This window comes from Phaenicophaeus curvirostris, chromosome 1 (genome assembly GCF_032191515.1).
Source record: "Phaenicophaeus curvirostris isolate KB17595 chromosome 1, BPBGC_Pcur_1.0, whole genome shotgun sequence".
NCBI classification, from domain to species: domain Eukaryota; kingdom Metazoa; phylum Chordata; class Aves; order Cuculiformes; family Cuculidae; genus Phaenicophaeus; species Phaenicophaeus curvirostris.
Window position 1 is genome coordinate 55173065 of NC_091392.1, and position 19090 is coordinate 55192154.

Sequence of the window (19090 nt, forward strand, 5' to 3'; positions counted from 1 at the left end):
CTAAAAATCTAGGAACTAGTGATACCCACACTTCATTTTGTATATGGGAAAAGATAATCCAGTGGTAGGCTCTGAGTTTTAATCCCTTCTTCTACAGATAGCAGAACCCACTGGGTGACTACAATTAGCTTTCAGGGCCTTCACAACACAGATGAAGGATCTGTAGCTATGCCTACATGTTCAAAGGAGTATAGAAAGACTTAGTTGTTTGCTAACATTTAAAGAGAAATCAACACTTGTGTTTATCTTCCTTACCTTATTCTTAAATCCTACCTTGTTACAGCAATAGACTTCCAGTTTTTGCTGTCAGCTTTGTTAAACTGGCTCTCAGCTGCATTTAGCCTCTTAATGGTTTCAGCCAGTTGTACAGTTAACTTCTCATTTAATATCTCCAAGTTATTCTTTGCTATTCGTAGCTTCTCTCCACTGTCAGCTTCCTATCATTCAATAAAAACAGAGGTTTATGGAATACTTAACCTCACATGCAGCACAGGACTATCTAAAATGATGATGAGATAGGGTCAGTGCTGTTTAGAGGAAAACAGTGCATCCAATATCACCAGCACTATAACTTCCAGATTCTGTCCTGGGCTGCTCCTTGAATGTCTCCTCAGCACATATAACTAAAAATTCTGTCACAGCAATATCAGTACTTAGAAAAATGTCCATTCTGTATCAACCATTAAAAAAAAAACCAAAAAAAAACCCACGTACCACAAGCAGCATCTAATGGACGTAAAGGAATGCATTACAGTGATCATACCTTTTTCAGTTCTTTACGCAGCCTCTCGTTTTCAGCAATGACTTTTTCCATTCCTTTGGTTTTAGATTCATAATGCAAACTCAGCTGGCCCTCCAGATGAAGTTTCATTTTTTCCATTTCAGACTAAATATTGAACAGGTTGTTAAAACACATACATATTGCGTAGAATAAAATTTCATATTTCCATTTTTAAAACACAGTTCAGTTACAAGCTAGTTAGCACAGTGAACATAACATTTCATGACATATTTAAATACATCCTTCAGATACAGAGTACCTTTACATAAATTATGCAGTATGTTATGCTAAAGTGAAGTTTTGCTTTTGTGTTCTACACATTTCATGTTTGCTATTTTTAAAACAATTCTGTGCCAATCAGTGTCAGCAACAGGTTTGCTGCTCCATTTTCCTACTAACTTGCATACAAACTGCTATCTCAAGTTCTTGGAGAAGAATTAGTACCTTTAGCCTCTCGTTTTCCCGTTCAAGACTAAGTAACTTCTCGTTAGAAACCACAGCTGGAGCTTTTTTCAGATCTTCATTTTCTCTTTGGACTCTCTCTACAACCTTTTTCATCAAACCAATTGTTTTTTCCAATTCTGGCACTGTCTTTCCACTTCTGCCAGCCTATAGAGAGGAAGTAAACAATTCATCTTAGCATTCTGAGATATACCAAATGTTACTTTATCAGTTATTCCCCCACTGCAACTTACATTTATAAAAAAATATTTTATATTCTGGTGTCACTTGAACCCTAAAGTTTCTTGCATAATAAACTCTCCAAAATGTCCAGTGATATATTCACCCCTAGAGTCAACATACCACTTCCTTCATTTTCTGTGTTGCCCAAGAAAGCTGCAGTTAGCCTCAAACTCTGTTGTACTTTATGAAATAAAATAAAACATTAGGAAAAGAAATTGAAGTACTACTTTTTTTCTACTTCTCTTGTAGAGCAATTCCCTAATCCAACAGACCATGCAATTGCTTAAATACTAATACTATCGGGGGAGGGGGGTGACGGGGGTGGGGGGGAGGAAAGAATGCCTGGGTGGTGAAGGAGGAAAAAAGGGCCTTTTTTTTATCAACCACACTACCATTGAATTAAAGTGACAGAAGTAGTACATCTTAAAGCATGAACAAATCTCCATTTCCCAAGGCATACTCTCCAGGCAGAGTGGTAAATAAGTAAGTAAATAAATAAATAAACATGGGGGGCAGAGCTTGTAATTTCTCCATTTATCTTCTTTCACCATGTTCATTTATGAGGTAGAAAAGCTGCTAGAGGGTATTCAAATGAATTTATTTTTTCATCATCTTTGTAGTGACTTTTCTTTCTTAGCAATAATAATTTAAAGATGCTGCTGTTTTTAGTTCTGGGCACATGAACTTTCTACAGAAGTAAGGACCAGAGCACAGGGGAAAAATGGGGGAGATTTTACTCCCTGGAGCCCTGCCAAAACCTGTATGGTGACCGAGTTTTGGAAGTAAAAATTACTTTTTCTTTCTCCTCTAAAATAACTGGAAGGATTAGGAGGTCTGTGTTGGTACACAGCAGAGTTAAAGAAAAAACACTGTCCGATACTGGTGTCTGAAAAGGGAGGATGATTTCAAATCTGCTGGCTCAACAGAATTTTTGCATGGAACAGTTTTATAAATTGAATTTACTTATCCAAAAAATACCACTGCATAAAAGACAGGCAGATACACAAGCAAGGTAGAAGTAAAAGAATGGGAAACATGAAGTCATCTCCAGGTGCCCAGAAGTAGAACTCATTGTTGTATACTGAAAGATCTCCGAAGGCATTTAAGAGCTTTTATTAAGTCTGCTTCCATTAAAAGGTGACACAAATAGCCTGACAACTTAGTGGCCAGAGTACTAGGCACTGTTGAAGACTTTTTTCTCTGTAACTTCTGCACTATACTCTACTAAAGTAGCTGACAGTAGCTAGAGTAAAATTTAATTGCCATCTTATATAGTACAACAAAGAAAAAACTTTACTAACAGTAACTTACACCTTCTAACAACTGCATCAAATCAAAATCCTATATTTTAAATCATACTGTTGTACTGTATTATGCATTTACATAAATACATGAATATAATTTTCATTATTAGGGCTGTAATTAGTTTTTTTTTCTTTTGAACAAATACATGTTTCTGAAGATAACTAATCCAAATGACAAAATAAGGCCACAATGGTGCACATATTTAATAGTGTAGCTCTAGTCCACCTCATGGTCTTATTAACTGAATTTCATATACTTATTATAGCACTTTAGCAATAAAATAAACAAGTAAGAACAATTTCTGTTTGCTTTTGTTTGATTCCAAATAATTTAGCTTTAATAAAATATTGTGGGTTTAATAGTTTGGTTTAATTTATTTATGATGAAAAATGCTGTTGCAATACTCACCCCTCTAATGCTGCCCAACTTTTGCTCAATATCTGCTTTCTCTTTCTTGAGAAGCTCACACATTTCTTTTAAGTCACCTACTTGGTCCTAAAAAAACAGAGTAACAAGCAACTTATTTGGATTTCAAACTGAGGTGAAGAGTAGCAAAATTAAAATTGGTTTACTTTGAAAAATGTAAGAAATCGATTTCCCATCACCAAGACATTTTAAGAAAGCAATTTCTGATCACAATGACATGTTGCATCATTTCTACCAATAATTCAATCTTCTCATCCTCTGTAAAAATATGAAAAACTTATGATATATACAGAAAAGGTATCCATCTCTTTCTAAGCAATCCCACAACCTGTGTCAGCTTAAAGTAAAGGTGAAAAGATGTTACCTTTAGTCTTGGCAAATCTTTATTGGCCTGTTCTAGCTGGAATCTTAGCTCAACATTTTCAGATGACAATCTTAAATTTTCCTTTAAAACCTCTTGCTCTCTTTGATACTGGTCATCTGATCCAATTCCTGATGTCTTGAGAAAATAGAGGGAAAAATTATTATTAATTGGTAATGCACTATTCTTTTCATCAGTTATAACTGACAAAAAGCAACAGAAGATTAGCATTTTTCACAGAAATAAAATGGATGACAGTTGTATCACCAGTTTTGATCTAATCTGCTCCAATTTTAACTCCTTCTTTTACATTTTATAAACTTGCTTAATCTTTAAGGGAAGTTTACAAGTTAGTATAGGCCAGTAAAAATTTTATCAAACCAAAATTAAAACTATTGGCTCAATGTCTAAAGACAAAAAAAGCTACTGTGACACTGTACCTGGGAACAGCATTTAAGTTTAAGGGCATATTCTGATACACTTACTAAATAGTATATATGGCAGAAGGAGTTTCACTGAAGTCAAACAGATCACAGAGCAAGTCAGGAAGAGCAGCATATAATTTGAGTTCTTAGTCTGTTAGTTCCTACAATCTTAAGTCTTTATCAATAGAGGTTAATAATATCTATTAGGTAAAGTGCGCTTTGTTTGCTTAATATTGCCAATTCTAGTCCTAAGCATATGGGAAATTATTGTGCTTGACTACTTAGTAGAGAGTAAAACCTTTTGATGGTATAATACTCAGCAGTTTTAATTATGTAATTTTGGAATTAACCATATGATCCATTAATTCATCACTCATAGTGACAGGAATAAAGTATTTCCTTAAATAAAAGCATTTTTGTTCCTTAATATAAGGAATATCACATCATAAGTCTAGGTCCTAAAGAATGAAGGTCATCAACTAGCTGCATGCAGCATTGTGATTACTTGTAAACTTTCTGGATCAAACTTTTAGAATTGACAGTGGCTTATTTGTGAGTGGACATGCATGCCTATCATGAAAGGTTAAGGTTTGCTTTATGGACCACTTGGTGACTACTTCAATATCCTTGCAGACTATGCATAGAAAACCACGGCTTTATCAAGATCAAAGTATTCTATTTCTATATTGTTTATCTAGAAGAAATGCTAGAGGACTGCTACAGTATCAAACCTCAGGCATTTCACAGAATTCTGGGGTTGTTTCAACCCCCTCTGTACCACTTTGGCAAGTTTCATCTGTATCCTCTGCAGTGTCTTGATTCATTTCATTATTCACATTTATTTTTTCTGCTTCATAACCATTAGCTTGATTAGAAGGTTCCCCTGAATTAGACTGATTGCAGCTCATTCTGTCAGTGTAACGCTCTTCTACACTTTCTTCTTCATCTACATTTGACTGCTTGAGTATTTCTTGCTTCTTCTCCTCTTCTTCAAATTCTTCCTTAAGTTTTTCGTTTTCAGGCTGGGTTATATTTTCTTCTCTTTCACTGCAGTTCTCTTTATCAGCTTCAGTTACATTTTTGTTTTTCAGTCCTTCTCTAGAAACATCTGTGTCCTTGTCTTCTGTGCTTGAATCTGTAGTAGCCTCATGGCCTTCATTATGCATGATGCATGTTTGCATGTCTGCTTCCTCATCTATTTCATTGCCATCAGTAACGCTATTAATCTGATCTTTGATTTCATCCCTATTTGAAACTGATTTCTTTTGAAGGGAATTCAAATACTTTTGTTTACTGATGCTGATAGGAACAGACTTGGTCAGTTCAGTTTGGTCACATGTATTCAAGTTGAAGACAGAATGAAGCATGAAAGAAAAGCAGAAGACAGTAAAACAAAACAGGAAATAAAGAAACCTAGGAGGTACTGTTAAATCTGTTTCTTGAATGATTAAGATAAAACAATAATGCAATATTTGCAACATAATGAACCTTGTAAATATCAAAACACAACAAAAATACATAATATAACTGAAATGCAGTATTTCCCCAAATTCTGTGTATCCCAAATTTTCAATCAATATGGAATATAAAAGTAGTCCTTCAGTTACAGACTTGCATATTTAAAAATATCTATCTCTTATTTCTCCGCATACATTAGGATGCTAAATATATCAACTTCTACCTGTACAATGCAGAAACTATAAGTTTTGGAGTTTGGGGGTTGGGTGGAGTGTTTTGGGTTTTTTTTTGTTTGTTTGTTTGTTTTTTTAAAAATGCTTTAGCAGGTTTTAACCTGAGTATTTAATATCCTGTTCTAGAACACTATCATTTGAAATAAGGTCAGCTACATGACACAGAATACCAAATGGATAATAAATATTTTTATTCAGTAGGTGAGATTCCTCTAGGTAATATGGTTACATTAGTAACTTACCGAGGGTCTAGAATATGTCTGTCTTGAATATTGTCTCTGTAATGTATGAAGCATTTCCTGGAGATATTGATTTTTGAAATGCAATTCTTCTACAACAGAATCTCGTGGGATTGCTTGCTGTGTTCTACATCAAAAAAATGAATCAAGCAAATAGCTATTAATGAAGAAAAACATCCCTTAAGGAAAAGTACCATGAAATTCAGGATTACTAGACTCGATTTTCTAGTGTTACTGGGCTAGTTATTCTAAATCAATGTTAGCCAATACACTGTTTCAACTAATCCCTATGAATCAAAAGTACTTACTTTGGCAAAAGGAATGTGCCCTTTTGAGATCTTAGCTTGTGTTACTCAGATAAACCATCCACTGTGAGCGTGGATATACTAATTAATAATAGACTCCCTCACTGGAACTTAGCATTTCCAGTAACTTTCATCAGCTCTGAATTGTAATTATAATTTTACACAATACGAACCAAATGCGTTTCATATTATTTAGCTTTTTTGCATGATGAACCAATGCTGCGTATTCTTTGACCATACACAAACAAGTTCCAAGTAGCTTTAAGCTTCCTTGTCACAGACTCAAATAAGGATTTTTTAAATTCTCATCTGTTTTTTTCCATATTCAATCAGTTGGTCTAATAGAGACAATCTATCTCTTTCCACAGAATTCTTCTCTCATTTAGATTTTTCCATTTTCATAGATACTTTTAAAATGCCTCTCACCTCATGTGAGCAATTTCATTTTCTAAATCTAGGTTCCTTTTTCGTAGTTCTTCCAGTTCTTTTTCAGTCTCTGAGGCTCTTACTTCAACAACACGGTCAACAGTGACACCAGTGGTTTTCAGTTTCTTTTGTAGAGCACTCTTCTCTTTTTCAGTCCTGCAACATCCAGTAAATTTACATTTAAAACTTTATTAACTAACTTGCTTTTTTAGGAGAAAATATTTTCTGCCTTAAAAAAAAATCCATGTTTGCAATTTTTCTGCTCACAGAACCACACCCCCTTTTCTGTTTAATAAGGTTACCTTATAGACAACATAGCTTTATAAGAAAAAAAAGAAAAAACAACAAAGCCCAAACCTGGAAAAAACAATAAACAGTAAGTTGGTATCATGAATGTCATAAACCACTTGCTGGTCTTGCCTGTGTTTTAAGTGAAATTCATGCAAGTCTTGCTAAGAACAAATGTCATTTTGAAGCAGTTTAAACCACAATCTAACAAAGGCTACAATCACCATCTGTTTTCTTTCCCTTCTGTATCTTTTATCAGTAAAACTGTGCCATTACTGTACTGAAGTAAACATAACATTTGTGGAGACTTTGCGCACACGTTCTTATTGAAAAGGCTTCCATCTCATAATCCCAGAACTATCAGTACTACAATAGCACAACATATAACATTAACACACTATCCAATCTTAGCAATCTGATTAAATAACACAATGCTGATAAACATCTTGTCTTCATAAAGCTGTTATTTGTTTCATATAATAGAATAACAGAATGCTATATGCAAGAAGCATAACAAAGGACTTCAGTTTTATCCAGAGACAGTTTCTTCTAATAAAGACTCTTGGCTTCTACAGGGGAAAGGATACTAGTGGAGTAGTCTGTTGCTTGAAAATTAACTAATCCTTTTAATCCCAATAGCAACATAGAATTCTTGACATCAGTCTTATAAACACAATAAACTGTTATAATTATCACGTGGCAAAGATATTTGGATTTCCCTTGTGCCATCATTTTGTAGCAGAATCTAATAAAACCAACTCACTTCGTACAAATTTCCTTCAAGGTATTCAACTGTTTGGCTAAAGCATCTGCTTCTTTTTCCTTTTCCCTTAGTTTGTTCCGCAATCCTTCCATTCTGATTTGCCATTTTTTACCTTCATCCCATCTAATAATTTCCTCCTTGGAGGTCTGTGAAGCACAATAACAAATTATGTAATTTTTTTTTTCTTACAGCAAAATAAGCAAACATGTTAGAAAAATCAAGAACAATATATTCATTTACCAATTTAAAACATGAAGTCATAGTGGGCATAGATTATTTACCTTATTTGCCATAAGGTAAATATCACACCCAGATGGATATCTTAAGTATGTTGTAGTGTCTGGTGTATAAAGCTGATGCTGTTTAATGCTATTACCAAATTCTTCTGTAGCTTTTAAAATTCATTTTATAAAGAAGGAGAGACACATTGTATGAAATTAGAGGTGCAATGCAATGTATCTTTTTGCTTTGAATTACACATTAATAAAGAAGATAGATTAAAGAGAAAGTAGTCTTTTTCTATGCCAATTTAGAGCTGAACTGTCTTCTGCCACTTACCAGTTTATGTGCCTCTTGCTGCGTAACTATACAACTGGTCATTTCAAGTTTATTTTTTCCTATGAGAAATGGATTTCTACCTGAAGTTACAATTCAGTAACTATAGATCATTTAAAATCTGTACCTATGTGATCACAAATGGCTACTGAAAAATCAGTCAATATTCCTGTAAGCAATTTTTAGGGTTTTTTAATTAGACTTTTCCCTCCTCCAGTTAATCCTTGTACTTTCTTTTCTGTCTTCATTCTAAACAGTTACTACTAACAATGGACAGAGAGAAAGCAAGACCTTGGAAAAAGGAAAAAAACATTGCAAGAAAAATATCCCTAGACACTAAGAAACTGGGATTTTAAAAATCTCAAGGTAACTGGAAGCAGAGGTACAGTCCTAGAAGCATAGAATGTCCCGAATTGGAAGGGACTCACAAGGATCATTGAGTCCAACTCCTATCTCTGCATAGAAGAACCCCAAAATTCACACCATGTGTCCAAGTGTGTGTCTAAGTGCATTGTCCAAATGCTTCGTGAATATTGTTAGGCTTGGTGTTGTGACCACTTCCCTAGGGAGCCTGTTGCAGTGCTCCAGTACTCCCTGAGTGAATAACCTTTTCCTAAGATAAAACCTAAACCTACCCTGGCACATCTTCCTGCCATTCCCTTGGCTCCTATCATTGGTCATCAGACAGAAGAGATCAATGCCTGCTCCTCCTCCTTCCCTTGTGAAGCTGAACAGACCAAGTGACTTCAGCCACCCCTCGTACAACTTCCCCTCTAAAACCTTCACCAGCTTTGTGGCCCTTTGTGGCTTTGTGGACACTCTCTAGTAGCTTGATATCCTTTTTACTGTAGCACCCAAAACTGCACACAGTACTCAAAGTGGGGCCACACCAGTGCAGAGTAGAATAGGAGAATCACCTCCCTCGACCACCTAGCGATGGAGTGCACCAGGACACGCTTGGCCTTCTTGGCTAGTATTTAATATCATAAATAGCCTGAATGTTATTACAGAAGCGTGCTATAATAATCCAATATACTTTATGATTGGTATGACGAGCAACTAATTAGTTACTGAAAAAGTAAAATAAGCAAAAAACCCAAACAAAACAACCAGTAAAATGGACACATCTCCAATCACTCAGAACCTCTTGTATGAGGAGATCATTGTTGTGAAGAATTGCAGTGATTAAGGCACGGACCCCGCCGATGAGGCAACAAACAAGTTCAACTTTATTGAGAGGATGCAAACCTTATATAGTGCCTTCTGTATCTAGTAACAGCTATCCTAGTATATTTCCACCCATGAGAATCCCACAGTACAGCAACAGAGTGCAACCCCCTGTTTTCCACAGATGTGCCCCCTTATCTTCATGTTTTCCATATTAATAAAGATTCCAAGGTCTCAACAAGCCAGCAAGCACAGAACAAATAAAAATTATTTATACAGCCATAATCTAAATATCACCTACCTTGCCTTCTCTTACATTGTTTTTTTCTGCTTCTTCACACTTCTTCTCAAGTTCACTTTCGAACTTTTTAATTTTCTTCTGAAGTGCATCTATCAGATTTTGTTCATCGGCTTTGCCCTGAAAAATTACAAACTTTGATGACCACTACCTAAGTGCTTTTCTCCACTAAAAGAATAAGGAATTTAATTGAAATTTGTTGAATTAGTTTACAACCTAAACAATCTTTCAAAAATAATCTTTAAATTATAAAAGTACTGGAATGTAACTTTGTATTCTAAACTGCATAATCAGCAGTAAGTAGCTGTACTGTAAATCCTTTACTTTTCCTCTGAAATTGGAAATAAGGACAGCCAGGAAAATCATAAAACTCCATTTTTCAAAGAAGCTTTGAAGCGGTAATTCAGCTATTCAGACTCTTTCCAATCACATTTCAAGGAACAAGTATTTTTCATTCTCCTCCTTTTATTTGAGGCATGCTTCCAACAGCAAAAGTAAATAGTCCATATGTAATCCAGTGATGAGCTAGCACAAATTTTTAAATCAAGTATGAGTCTCAAGAACTGCCAAAACACTTAATCCTTCCCCCCAAAACCAGCACATCTATGCAGAAACTTGACCAAGATTGAATATAGTTTTGGAAATCACTTCTACCTGAATGCTACTGCTTAGCCTCTTAACCCGTTTCTTCAGTTCTTCATTTTCCTTTTCCATTTCATTTTTCTCTCCCAGCATTTTATCAAATGCTTTTTGTTTCTTCTGAAGTTCTTGGTTCAACTCATCCCTTTCACTGGACAAAGAACTTTCCCTGGTTTTACTTATTTTAAGGTTATCTGTAAGTTTTGTAATCTCATTATTTAATTCTTCTATCTGTGTCTAGACGAAAACAAATGGACAAACAAAGAAAAGAGCAAACCTCAAAATTCAGGATTATCAACAATGCAATGATGCAATACAATGATATTAGCTAGTACTCACCGTAAGCCCCTTTGTTTGCCTGTCAACAATCTCCTGGACATTCATATAGGCCTCTTTTTGTGATGCCGCAGAAATAATCTGCTGTTCAGCATTAGCAGTCATTTCTGCTCGGAGTTCCAGAAGTGCTTTACTCAAAGCCTGAAAATAATAAATTCAAGCTCTTTAAAGTGATGAAGCTGCTAATATGCACATTGCAAAACAAGAAGAGGAAATTATATTTCAATATTATACTATACAATCATACTCTACCTCCTGCTGTACTATACATAGAATTCTTAAACATTAAGCAACATTAAACATTTATGTGACATACAGGGATTAATTTTTATTGACTAACTTTCTGCTGCTTCTCTTTTATGGCTAACTGGCTCTTCAGCTGTTCCACCAGGTTCTTCAGTGTTACTGTGGGTGCTCTATTATTTGCTTCTTTTTGGACCTCTAGTTCGGCTTTTACATTTGCTAATTCCACCTCCATCTGAAATAACTTGTTCCTCAATGCATTTGCTTCTTCTTTAAGTTGTTGCACATCAACTGTGTGCTTTTCCTGAAGCCTAATAAAAAATAAGCATTAACAGGATACACTGCAGTAACTAAGTTAGCAAACTCCAAATAAATATTGAAGGGCAAACAGCAAAACCAGACTGACTCAACAAAGAAGGCCTCCATTTAATAAGAAAATTACTCAAGAAGATCAGCAAAATGAAATCAGAGCATTGCTCATTCTAATTCCTGGCTCCCACGAGTAAAGCAAGCATCATACTTTTAAACAGGGGTTATATTTTTGTGAGCTTAAACTTGTAAGGCATCAAGCCAAAATGGATATATGAGGGGAAAAAAAACCCCAAAACATAAACCAGCAAGTATAACAGTCGCTTAAAGACAAGTCTCATACCAAGACCTTGAATATTCAATATCTTGAATACTTTATTTTTCACTAATGGCACAAAGCTAACAACTGAAAGGCTTTTTTTCAAGCAACAGTTTCTCATTTTTAGCCCCAATGAAGGGCTACAGATTAAAAATAATCTATAATTGCCAACCATCATAGCTCTTTTGAGTTAGTTTTTTCAGCCATGTTTTATATTAAGCAAAAACATGTTCAAGTTGATAGACAACAATATGGCAACAATACATAATCGACTAATACAATCCAATCGTGACTTACATTAATAGTCTGAAAACTTACTGGGCTCTGATAGTCTCAAACTCTTTGACTTTCATTAAAGTAATTAGTTTTTGTTTCTTCAAATCAGATGATGTTTTCTTTAATTTTACAACAAGTGAAGCAAGAGAATTATCCTGTTCTGCTACCATTCGCTCCATTTCAACTAAGCGGAGAAAATGTTCGTTGTTAGATGATAACGAAGTCTGTTTCCCTAACTCCTGTAAAACAGAACAAATGCATGTGATAAACAGTTTTAGCTTCAAATCAAAGGTAAGCATTAGTGGCACATTTTAAACTCAACCCTGAATATAAACAAGCATTAATACCTAGCATGTTCATTTACTGAGATGTGATCCTTATTCCACACAGAAGCAGTCACACTGGTTTAAAAAGAGCTTTGTGCATCTAACAATCCACAGAAGAACCAGTTGAATACAGATTTCACCTCATCATAAAGCATCAATAGAAAACTTGCATTGAAATGGGTTAGTTTAACATAACCACAAATTAAAAGAACAGAAAACAAAATATAACTCTCTTTCCTAGAAGTCTCTAGAAATTAAGATGACATGAAAATTGCTCATATATAGAGACGTGGTAACTTTGTTCTTTTAAACCTGACTTCTAATGAACCTGTTGCCAATTCTTTCAAGAATAATCCAATAAATCTGTATCAACTACCCATTTACTTCCTGTCATCATTTATTACTTATTTTTGACTGCAAAACTATTCTTTTGAGCAACAATTTTAAAAAACTGAGAACAACTTCACTAATCCCATGAAGACACATAACTCACCAAAGCAGTCTGTTTGACTTTATTAAGGGAATTATCAGTATGCAAATTTAACTTCTTTTGTAGAGCTCTAAGGTCTTCCTCATTCTTCTTTGCTATTTCCTCTTGTTCCTGTTAGTTCAAAATAAAATCTCTGCTGATGTATACTACTCCAGAAAGTCGTGAAACTATAGTACTTTCATGCTGATTGTTCACACACCACTGACTTTTGCTCCCCAAATTTTGCTCTAATTTTAAAAATTCTTTTCTTCTTGCTTTAGCAAGTGATTTTTTTCTTAGTAACACTATTGGAAAAAAAATCTACTATCACATTTTTAAGCTATGTAGAAAATAGTATGATGCCACAGGACAGGAGCTGGACAGCCAAACAGTCAGTGTCGGTCCTCACCAACTATAAAAATCAACATGGATAATGATATCCATACTACATAATTTTCAGGTCTAATTACTTTTGACTACAGCGCCATCCTGTGTATTGAATTTCTGCTAGCAGACAGAGCAAAGTAGGTTTATTTTTAGACTGCATCTCCTGGTTTAGTTCCAAACCAAAAAACTTGATTTCTCCCGGAATAAATAGCTACACATAGGAACAACAGCACATTAAATGAAGATCTTGGGAAGTCTGCTTCGGAAATGTGTTCCTCTCCAATCACACTAAAACTGATGCATGTTTAGTCTTGAAGTACCTCTTAGACACAAGGTTTGTGGTTTAAAATACACTTTAAAGTTATAAAGAATAAAGAATATAAAGTATGCTTAGATATACTGTTTATGCTTGGAAATATGGTTTCATCTAAAATATACTTTAAGAAGATTATTTTCCATAAGTGCATATCTTTCCTGTACCTTCCAAATTCACTACAAGATGCAGTCCAGAAATCATTGTTGCAAGCACTGGAAAATTCCATACAAATACACAATATACTGAGACCACCTCTCACAGCAGAATTTTAGTTTTCTTCCTATCATACTAATTTAATTCCTAGACAGATATCATACACATAACCTCTTAACAAAGCAAGCCTCCTATTTTAAGAATTACACATTATCTTTCTCCATAAAGAATTAGTAATTTTCTCTCTTCTGTTACCTCTGAGGTAAGAAACCTTTTAAGATGTCATTAGCAATGAGATAAACAAGGAACCAACTAAACCAACTTAAAAATGGAAGAAATTTTGTGCAAAAAGTTTTACTACCTCTCTTGCTTTAGCAAGCAATTGTTGGTATTTTTTTAACACTTCTTCCTTTTGATTTAATCTTGCTTGCATATTTGCAATGGTCTGATGAACAATTTTTGCAGTGTGATAGGATTCTGGGTCATCTTCTTGTTTGCCTAGTTCAGCCATTATTTTCTCTCTTTCTGATGTTGCAGGTAACTGAAGTCTTAGTTCATTTATAATTTTGTCTCTTGATAAAACATTTTGTTCAGCTTTCCACAGAGCAGTTTCCTTTTCTTTTAATTTCTAAAACGAAAGGCAATTGTTTCATTTCCAGAATTCAAACATTACAAAAAGATCTTACTTTTAAAAAAAAATTATGAGAAACATTTGTTTAAGTGGACTTACAAAAAGTTTGGCTCTCCATTCTGACTGTATGGGATTACTATTAGATGAAGAAAGTCACAGAATACCATTACTGTATCTTTAAGTGTTATTAGCTTAGAACAAGACACATATACAACTCATTTTGTGTGATCAGATTAAGAAGTTGGTGTTTTTCAAATTTCTTAAGAACCACAGAATATCATCTGTAATAGAATTTCAATTTAGCGACCCAAGACAATAAAAGGATTTTGCTATGCTCCTTGTTAAATTTGATATAACACTTGCTAAATTTAACTAGCTTTTCAACTGAATTTTTACAGCAAGACCATCTTAAGTGAGCTAAATTAACATTGTCAAATAGTTAAAAATTTTCCTTGACAATTTGTTCCAATCATTTTAGTCACAGTGTACTATTATTTACATTTTCTCTGTGTGAAATACTTCTAAGGGATTGGACACATTTGAGTGACATTTATAAATGGAAATGCATTTCTTTAAAAAAAATTAAAGGGCATAGGTATACAAATTTTGTTCCTTATATAATAACTTATCCATTTAATTACCTCCTCCAATGATTTGCAGGTTGCCTTGGTTTCCAGGACTATTCGAATATGCTCTCGAATCTTTCTTAAAGCCAACTCGAGCTGCTGTGGGAGTGGGAGACTAGGGTCTGGAACTGATCCAGTGGCCTCTTCAAACTGCACAGAAAGATCCATATTCATGTAATGTGACAAATAAAAAAAATGTGCTTACAAGGCTGTTATCAGTTAATTCAGTGCATTTACCTTTAGAACTGTATTAAATGTTTCATTTTGTTGATGATCATACTGGTCTAACTGGCGCTGCAGTTCTACTTCCCTCTGGTCCCAAGTCATTTGTCTTTCTTCGTGAAACTGTAGCAAATGTTTGATAGAAGTATTCTATTTATTGAAGGCAATGGGAATTTTATAACTCAAACAAAAAAAAAGAAAGAGAGATCAAAATGTAAAATGTTCAGATGCACTACTGAAAAGAATTATGGAACCAAGATACAAACATCTACGTTAAAAACTTACTAGGAAGAATCCTCCTTTTTAAAATCAATTAGAGAAATAAGCAATAGGCTTTTTTCCAACAGCATGCAAAAATACATACCTTGTTCTGCTGAACAATTTCTTCTTCCAGTGTATTGATTGTATGTTCATATTCAGAAATTATATTACGCAAATACTTCACCTCTTCCTTTTGCTTGACTAACTCTCGATTGAGTTTCAGTTCCTGCAGATGGAGTTCCTCCATCTTCATATGCCATTCAATGACCTAGAAGTGAATGATATACTATTTACCAAGCCCATATGCCAACCGGATGCAGCAACACTCTGACTTTGAGGCAGCATAGCACTTATCCAATCAGCAGGAAGAAAGAACTTCTGCCTTTTTAAGCTACTTCACTCCTCTTGAGTGACAAGGCATGGCAAGAGTGTGAAACTCCAAGAATAATGACGGAAAAGTGTTGCAGACAATTGGAGAGGCTACAGGTTTTCCTACATTCACAGAATGCATCGCAGATAATTTTCAGATGACCTAACTAAGCTATACCCTATGCATCTGTCCAGACTGAACAAAAAAAAGCATGCAGAAGTTTGATTGACTTTTCTAAACCAGTAAAAGATTTTAAAAGCTGTTAAAAACTGTATATATGAAAAAATATACATGTACTAAGAATAACAGACATATTTATCTCAAAATACTCCAGAAAAATTTTTGAAAATTAGTTTAAAACTAAAACATGCCAAGAGCATGACAATTGCTTACATGCAAACACCTTTAGTCATGACAGATATAACCATGTCATGTACTACACAGTGACATGGGAGAGAAGCGAGAAAGCCTTATTCAAATTTCAAGGCAACATTACTTACAATAGCAAAATATGGTTTAGTAGAATTCCAGGAGTATAATAACATTTCTGACCATGCTGCCTAAATTATTGCCCCGGGATTTATTTAAGAAGACAGGGGTTTATAGCGAAGACTTCAATGCAAGCTCGTGGAACAGAACTTCAGAATGCTACTGTTTAATTTAATTTCACTCATAATTTAATTCAATTTTACATAACTGAATTCATAGCTAGCCTCTACATCCTACTTAATTAGGCACAAATTAATAAGTATGACTGCACTGACTTTTACAGGGCAAATAACTAATAATGTATTGCTTTTTTTAAAATAGAAAACCAGGAAATGATAGCTGGCATATTCTAAAAAAGTGTATTTAGAAACATTAAGAACTACATTAAAATAGACATTCAGGGAACAAGCTGAATGAAATTTAATTTAAATGCAGATCAAATGAACAAAGCTATTCAAAGTTGTATGACAGCAAACCTTCTGAGCTCCTCTTGTATCCTTCAATGCATTTACTAATTCTTCTAAACTTTTCAGTTTTAAGTCTGCCTCTAATGCTCTGTTTTCTGCATTTCGACGCTCCTGCTGGGCATGCTGAACTTCTTCCAGGACCTTCAGTTTGTCATTCTGTAGCTGAATAACTGTTTTAGAGAACTTTTCTTGCTGTGCTAAAGGCAGAGCACCACTAAACTGTCGCCGCAAAGACTGAACTGTCTGTTGTAGATATTTAGCTCTATTTCTTCCTTCCAGTCGGGCAAAATATAAGGCTTGCTCTTTCTCATCAAGCTTCTGCTCTAACCGTAGGTTGTGGATCTCCATCTTCTGTAGTTTCAATTTAAGCGTTTCCAACTTGCCTACAGCAAAAGATTCACTACCTTGAAGGGCTATGATACGTTGATGCAGTTTTGCAATAACTGTTTTTTCATCTGACTGTGCCTAAGAACAAAATATATAGAATAAATTAATTTTTCATTCTAAACATATTAATGCAGTGTATATGTAAATATAAGCAAGATTTTTTTAATATTTTATACATGCAATGTATAAAATATTAAAAAAATATAAAAAATCTTGCTTATATTTACATATTTCTTCTCAATCCAGGGGAAAAAAATCCTATTAATAAAGATTGAATGTTACCTGATAGTCTAGAATTTCCATTCTAAGAGATTCCACTTCTTTATCTCTGTATTGCTGGCGTGCCTCCAAAGCATCAACTTGCATTTTTGCTACATCAGACAGTTCCCTTAACCTTGCAGGGAAAACAAGGGTATTGTGTCACTTGAAATCACTGAATAACCTATGAAGTTCTAAGTAGATGATGCTCAGAAAAGATGTTTAGTATGTTTCCTCATAGCAAAACAGTTGAAGATTTTGTTCTCTTCAGCATACTCTCCTTTACTATTCAGAGTTCTGTTATGAAAGTTCTTCAATATTGCCTCTCAACTTTTTCTTTGTCCTCTATTTCTCTCCCACTCCAGGACAAAAATTCTCAAGAAGTTTCATTCTCAATTCCTTTCTCTGCTTCCCCAAGTCTCATCACACACTTTCAGTGCCAAAGATCCCTGCAAATAACCCCACAGACTTTGCTATTTCAGGAATTTAACAGGATTACACTGTTTAGTCAAAGACAAATGTCCATATTAACATCTGTAAAATGGTCAGTTCTTCAATTTATGTATACAAAGTTAACTTCTTAAGGAAATGGTAAAAACAAACGCACGCTGCGGTGTAATTTTCAAGATATCTACGACCTTTTGAAAATAAGGATTGCTTTCCATTTCTTTTATATTTTCATACATTTAAGGGAGGTTGTAGCACAGAAATAAAATAAATCTTAATTACTCAGTTTTAGAATACTCACATCTAACCAGGCCAGAACTTAATTCCTTGTTCAAATCAAAATGAAGCAAATTACCTTCTTTATAGTAACGAATTAAATGCTTCATTTTTAATTCAAATTTAACATGTATAAATGTCAAAAAATTAGGCATTGAAAATTACCTGTTAGTAATAAATAAGTAGTGCATTAAATTAAGTTTATGTAGCCTAAATTTCTGCACACTTCCAAACACACCACAATCAAAATGTTACTTCAGCACTTACTTCGATACTTCAATCTTGAGCTCCATCTCACGCTTCTCTAGGTCCATGATTTGTCGCCTGTCTGCATCACTTACTGCCTTACTCACACTATTTGAAAGTTCATCTCTTAATTCCTGTTCCACTTTCTGTGCCTCAAGGTTGATTTTGGCGAGCTTAAACAAAACAAAACCAGAATAACTCAAAATGTTATCCTAAGCACACAAGCGCTCCCAACTCTATAAAGAAAAAGCAGTACCAAAAGAATATTTTTTCAGTCATTATAAAACAATGTTCAGCTGTGTTCCCCTCTGCTTAGACACCTTTTTGTTTACAGCAATGCATGCACATAGGAACAGATACACAGGTCAGCATAGAACCAGGCTCTAAATTAAACACAATTTTTGTAAGTGAATTTTCTTAAAACCATTACCCCAATAACTTGTTCTTAAACAAACATAAGAAAAAAACCAAGAAGACTATAAACTCTTCAGGAAATGAACTTTCATAATTAAGTGATATTCTTTCAATCAGACTGATTTCAAGTTGATTATTAAATACCAAGTAATCAATATTTCAATTCAAATCAAAAAATATGAAGATAGGTATCTGAAAAGCATTAGGCAACAGAGAAAAGCCTCACAAACTAATTTACTAATTTAGTAAATATAGTTGTGGCAGATTAACCTGACGTAACTCCTTCACAAAATAACTGATTTCCTAAAGAAACAAAGAAGCGTGGTGTATTTTATTACCTGCACTTCACATATCTGAGGCAATACTATCTGGAAAAATAACAGTAATGTTGAAGTAGATTTAGAAGTTTAGAAGGAAATGTCTTGTAAACTTCTAGTTACCAATTCTTAAACTGAAATCACCTAATACTTTATTTACCTTAGCACAATCTTGGTTTTTATAAATTTATA

The 19090-nt window shown here is 34.3% G+C and overlaps 1 protein-coding gene across 1 annotated transcript in view; it reads right to left on the bottom strand.

The window, feature by feature from the left end:
- The window catches only part of CEP290 (centrosomal protein 290), a 52501-nt gene that overhangs the window by 6304 nt on the left and 27107 nt on the right, over positions 1–19090 (bottom strand). Inside the window, exons 28-48 of the mRNA XM_069858440.1 lie at positions 18189–18340; positions 17223–17334; positions 16563–17018; positions 15331–15495; positions 14982–15089; positions 14760–14894; positions 13849–14115; positions 12656–12763; positions 11879–12075; positions 11030–11243; positions 10693–10830; positions 10369–10590; positions 9718–9834; positions 7695–7840; positions 6644–6799; positions 5916–6039; positions 3561–3695; positions 3179–3265; positions 1226–1390; positions 764–886; positions 274–437 (exon numbers count right to left, since the gene is read on the bottom strand). Coding sequence (XP_069714541.1) covers positions 274–437; positions 764–886; positions 1226–1390; positions 3179–3265; positions 3561–3695; positions 5916–6039; positions 6644–6799; positions 7695–7840; positions 9718–9834; positions 10369–10590; positions 10693–10830; positions 11030–11243; positions 11879–12075; positions 12656–12763; positions 13849–14115; positions 14760–14894; positions 14982–15089; positions 15331–15495; positions 16563–17018; positions 17223–17334; positions 18189–18340 — 3491 coding nt within the window. The remainder of the gene's footprint in view (positions 1–273; positions 438–763; positions 887–1225; positions 1391–3178; positions 3266–3560; positions 3696–5915; positions 6040–6643; positions 6800–7694; positions 7841–9717; positions 9835–10368; positions 10591–10692; positions 10831–11029; positions 11244–11878; positions 12076–12655; positions 12764–13848; positions 14116–14759; positions 14895–14981; positions 15090–15330; positions 15496–16562; positions 17019–17222; positions 17335–18188; positions 18341–19090) is intronic.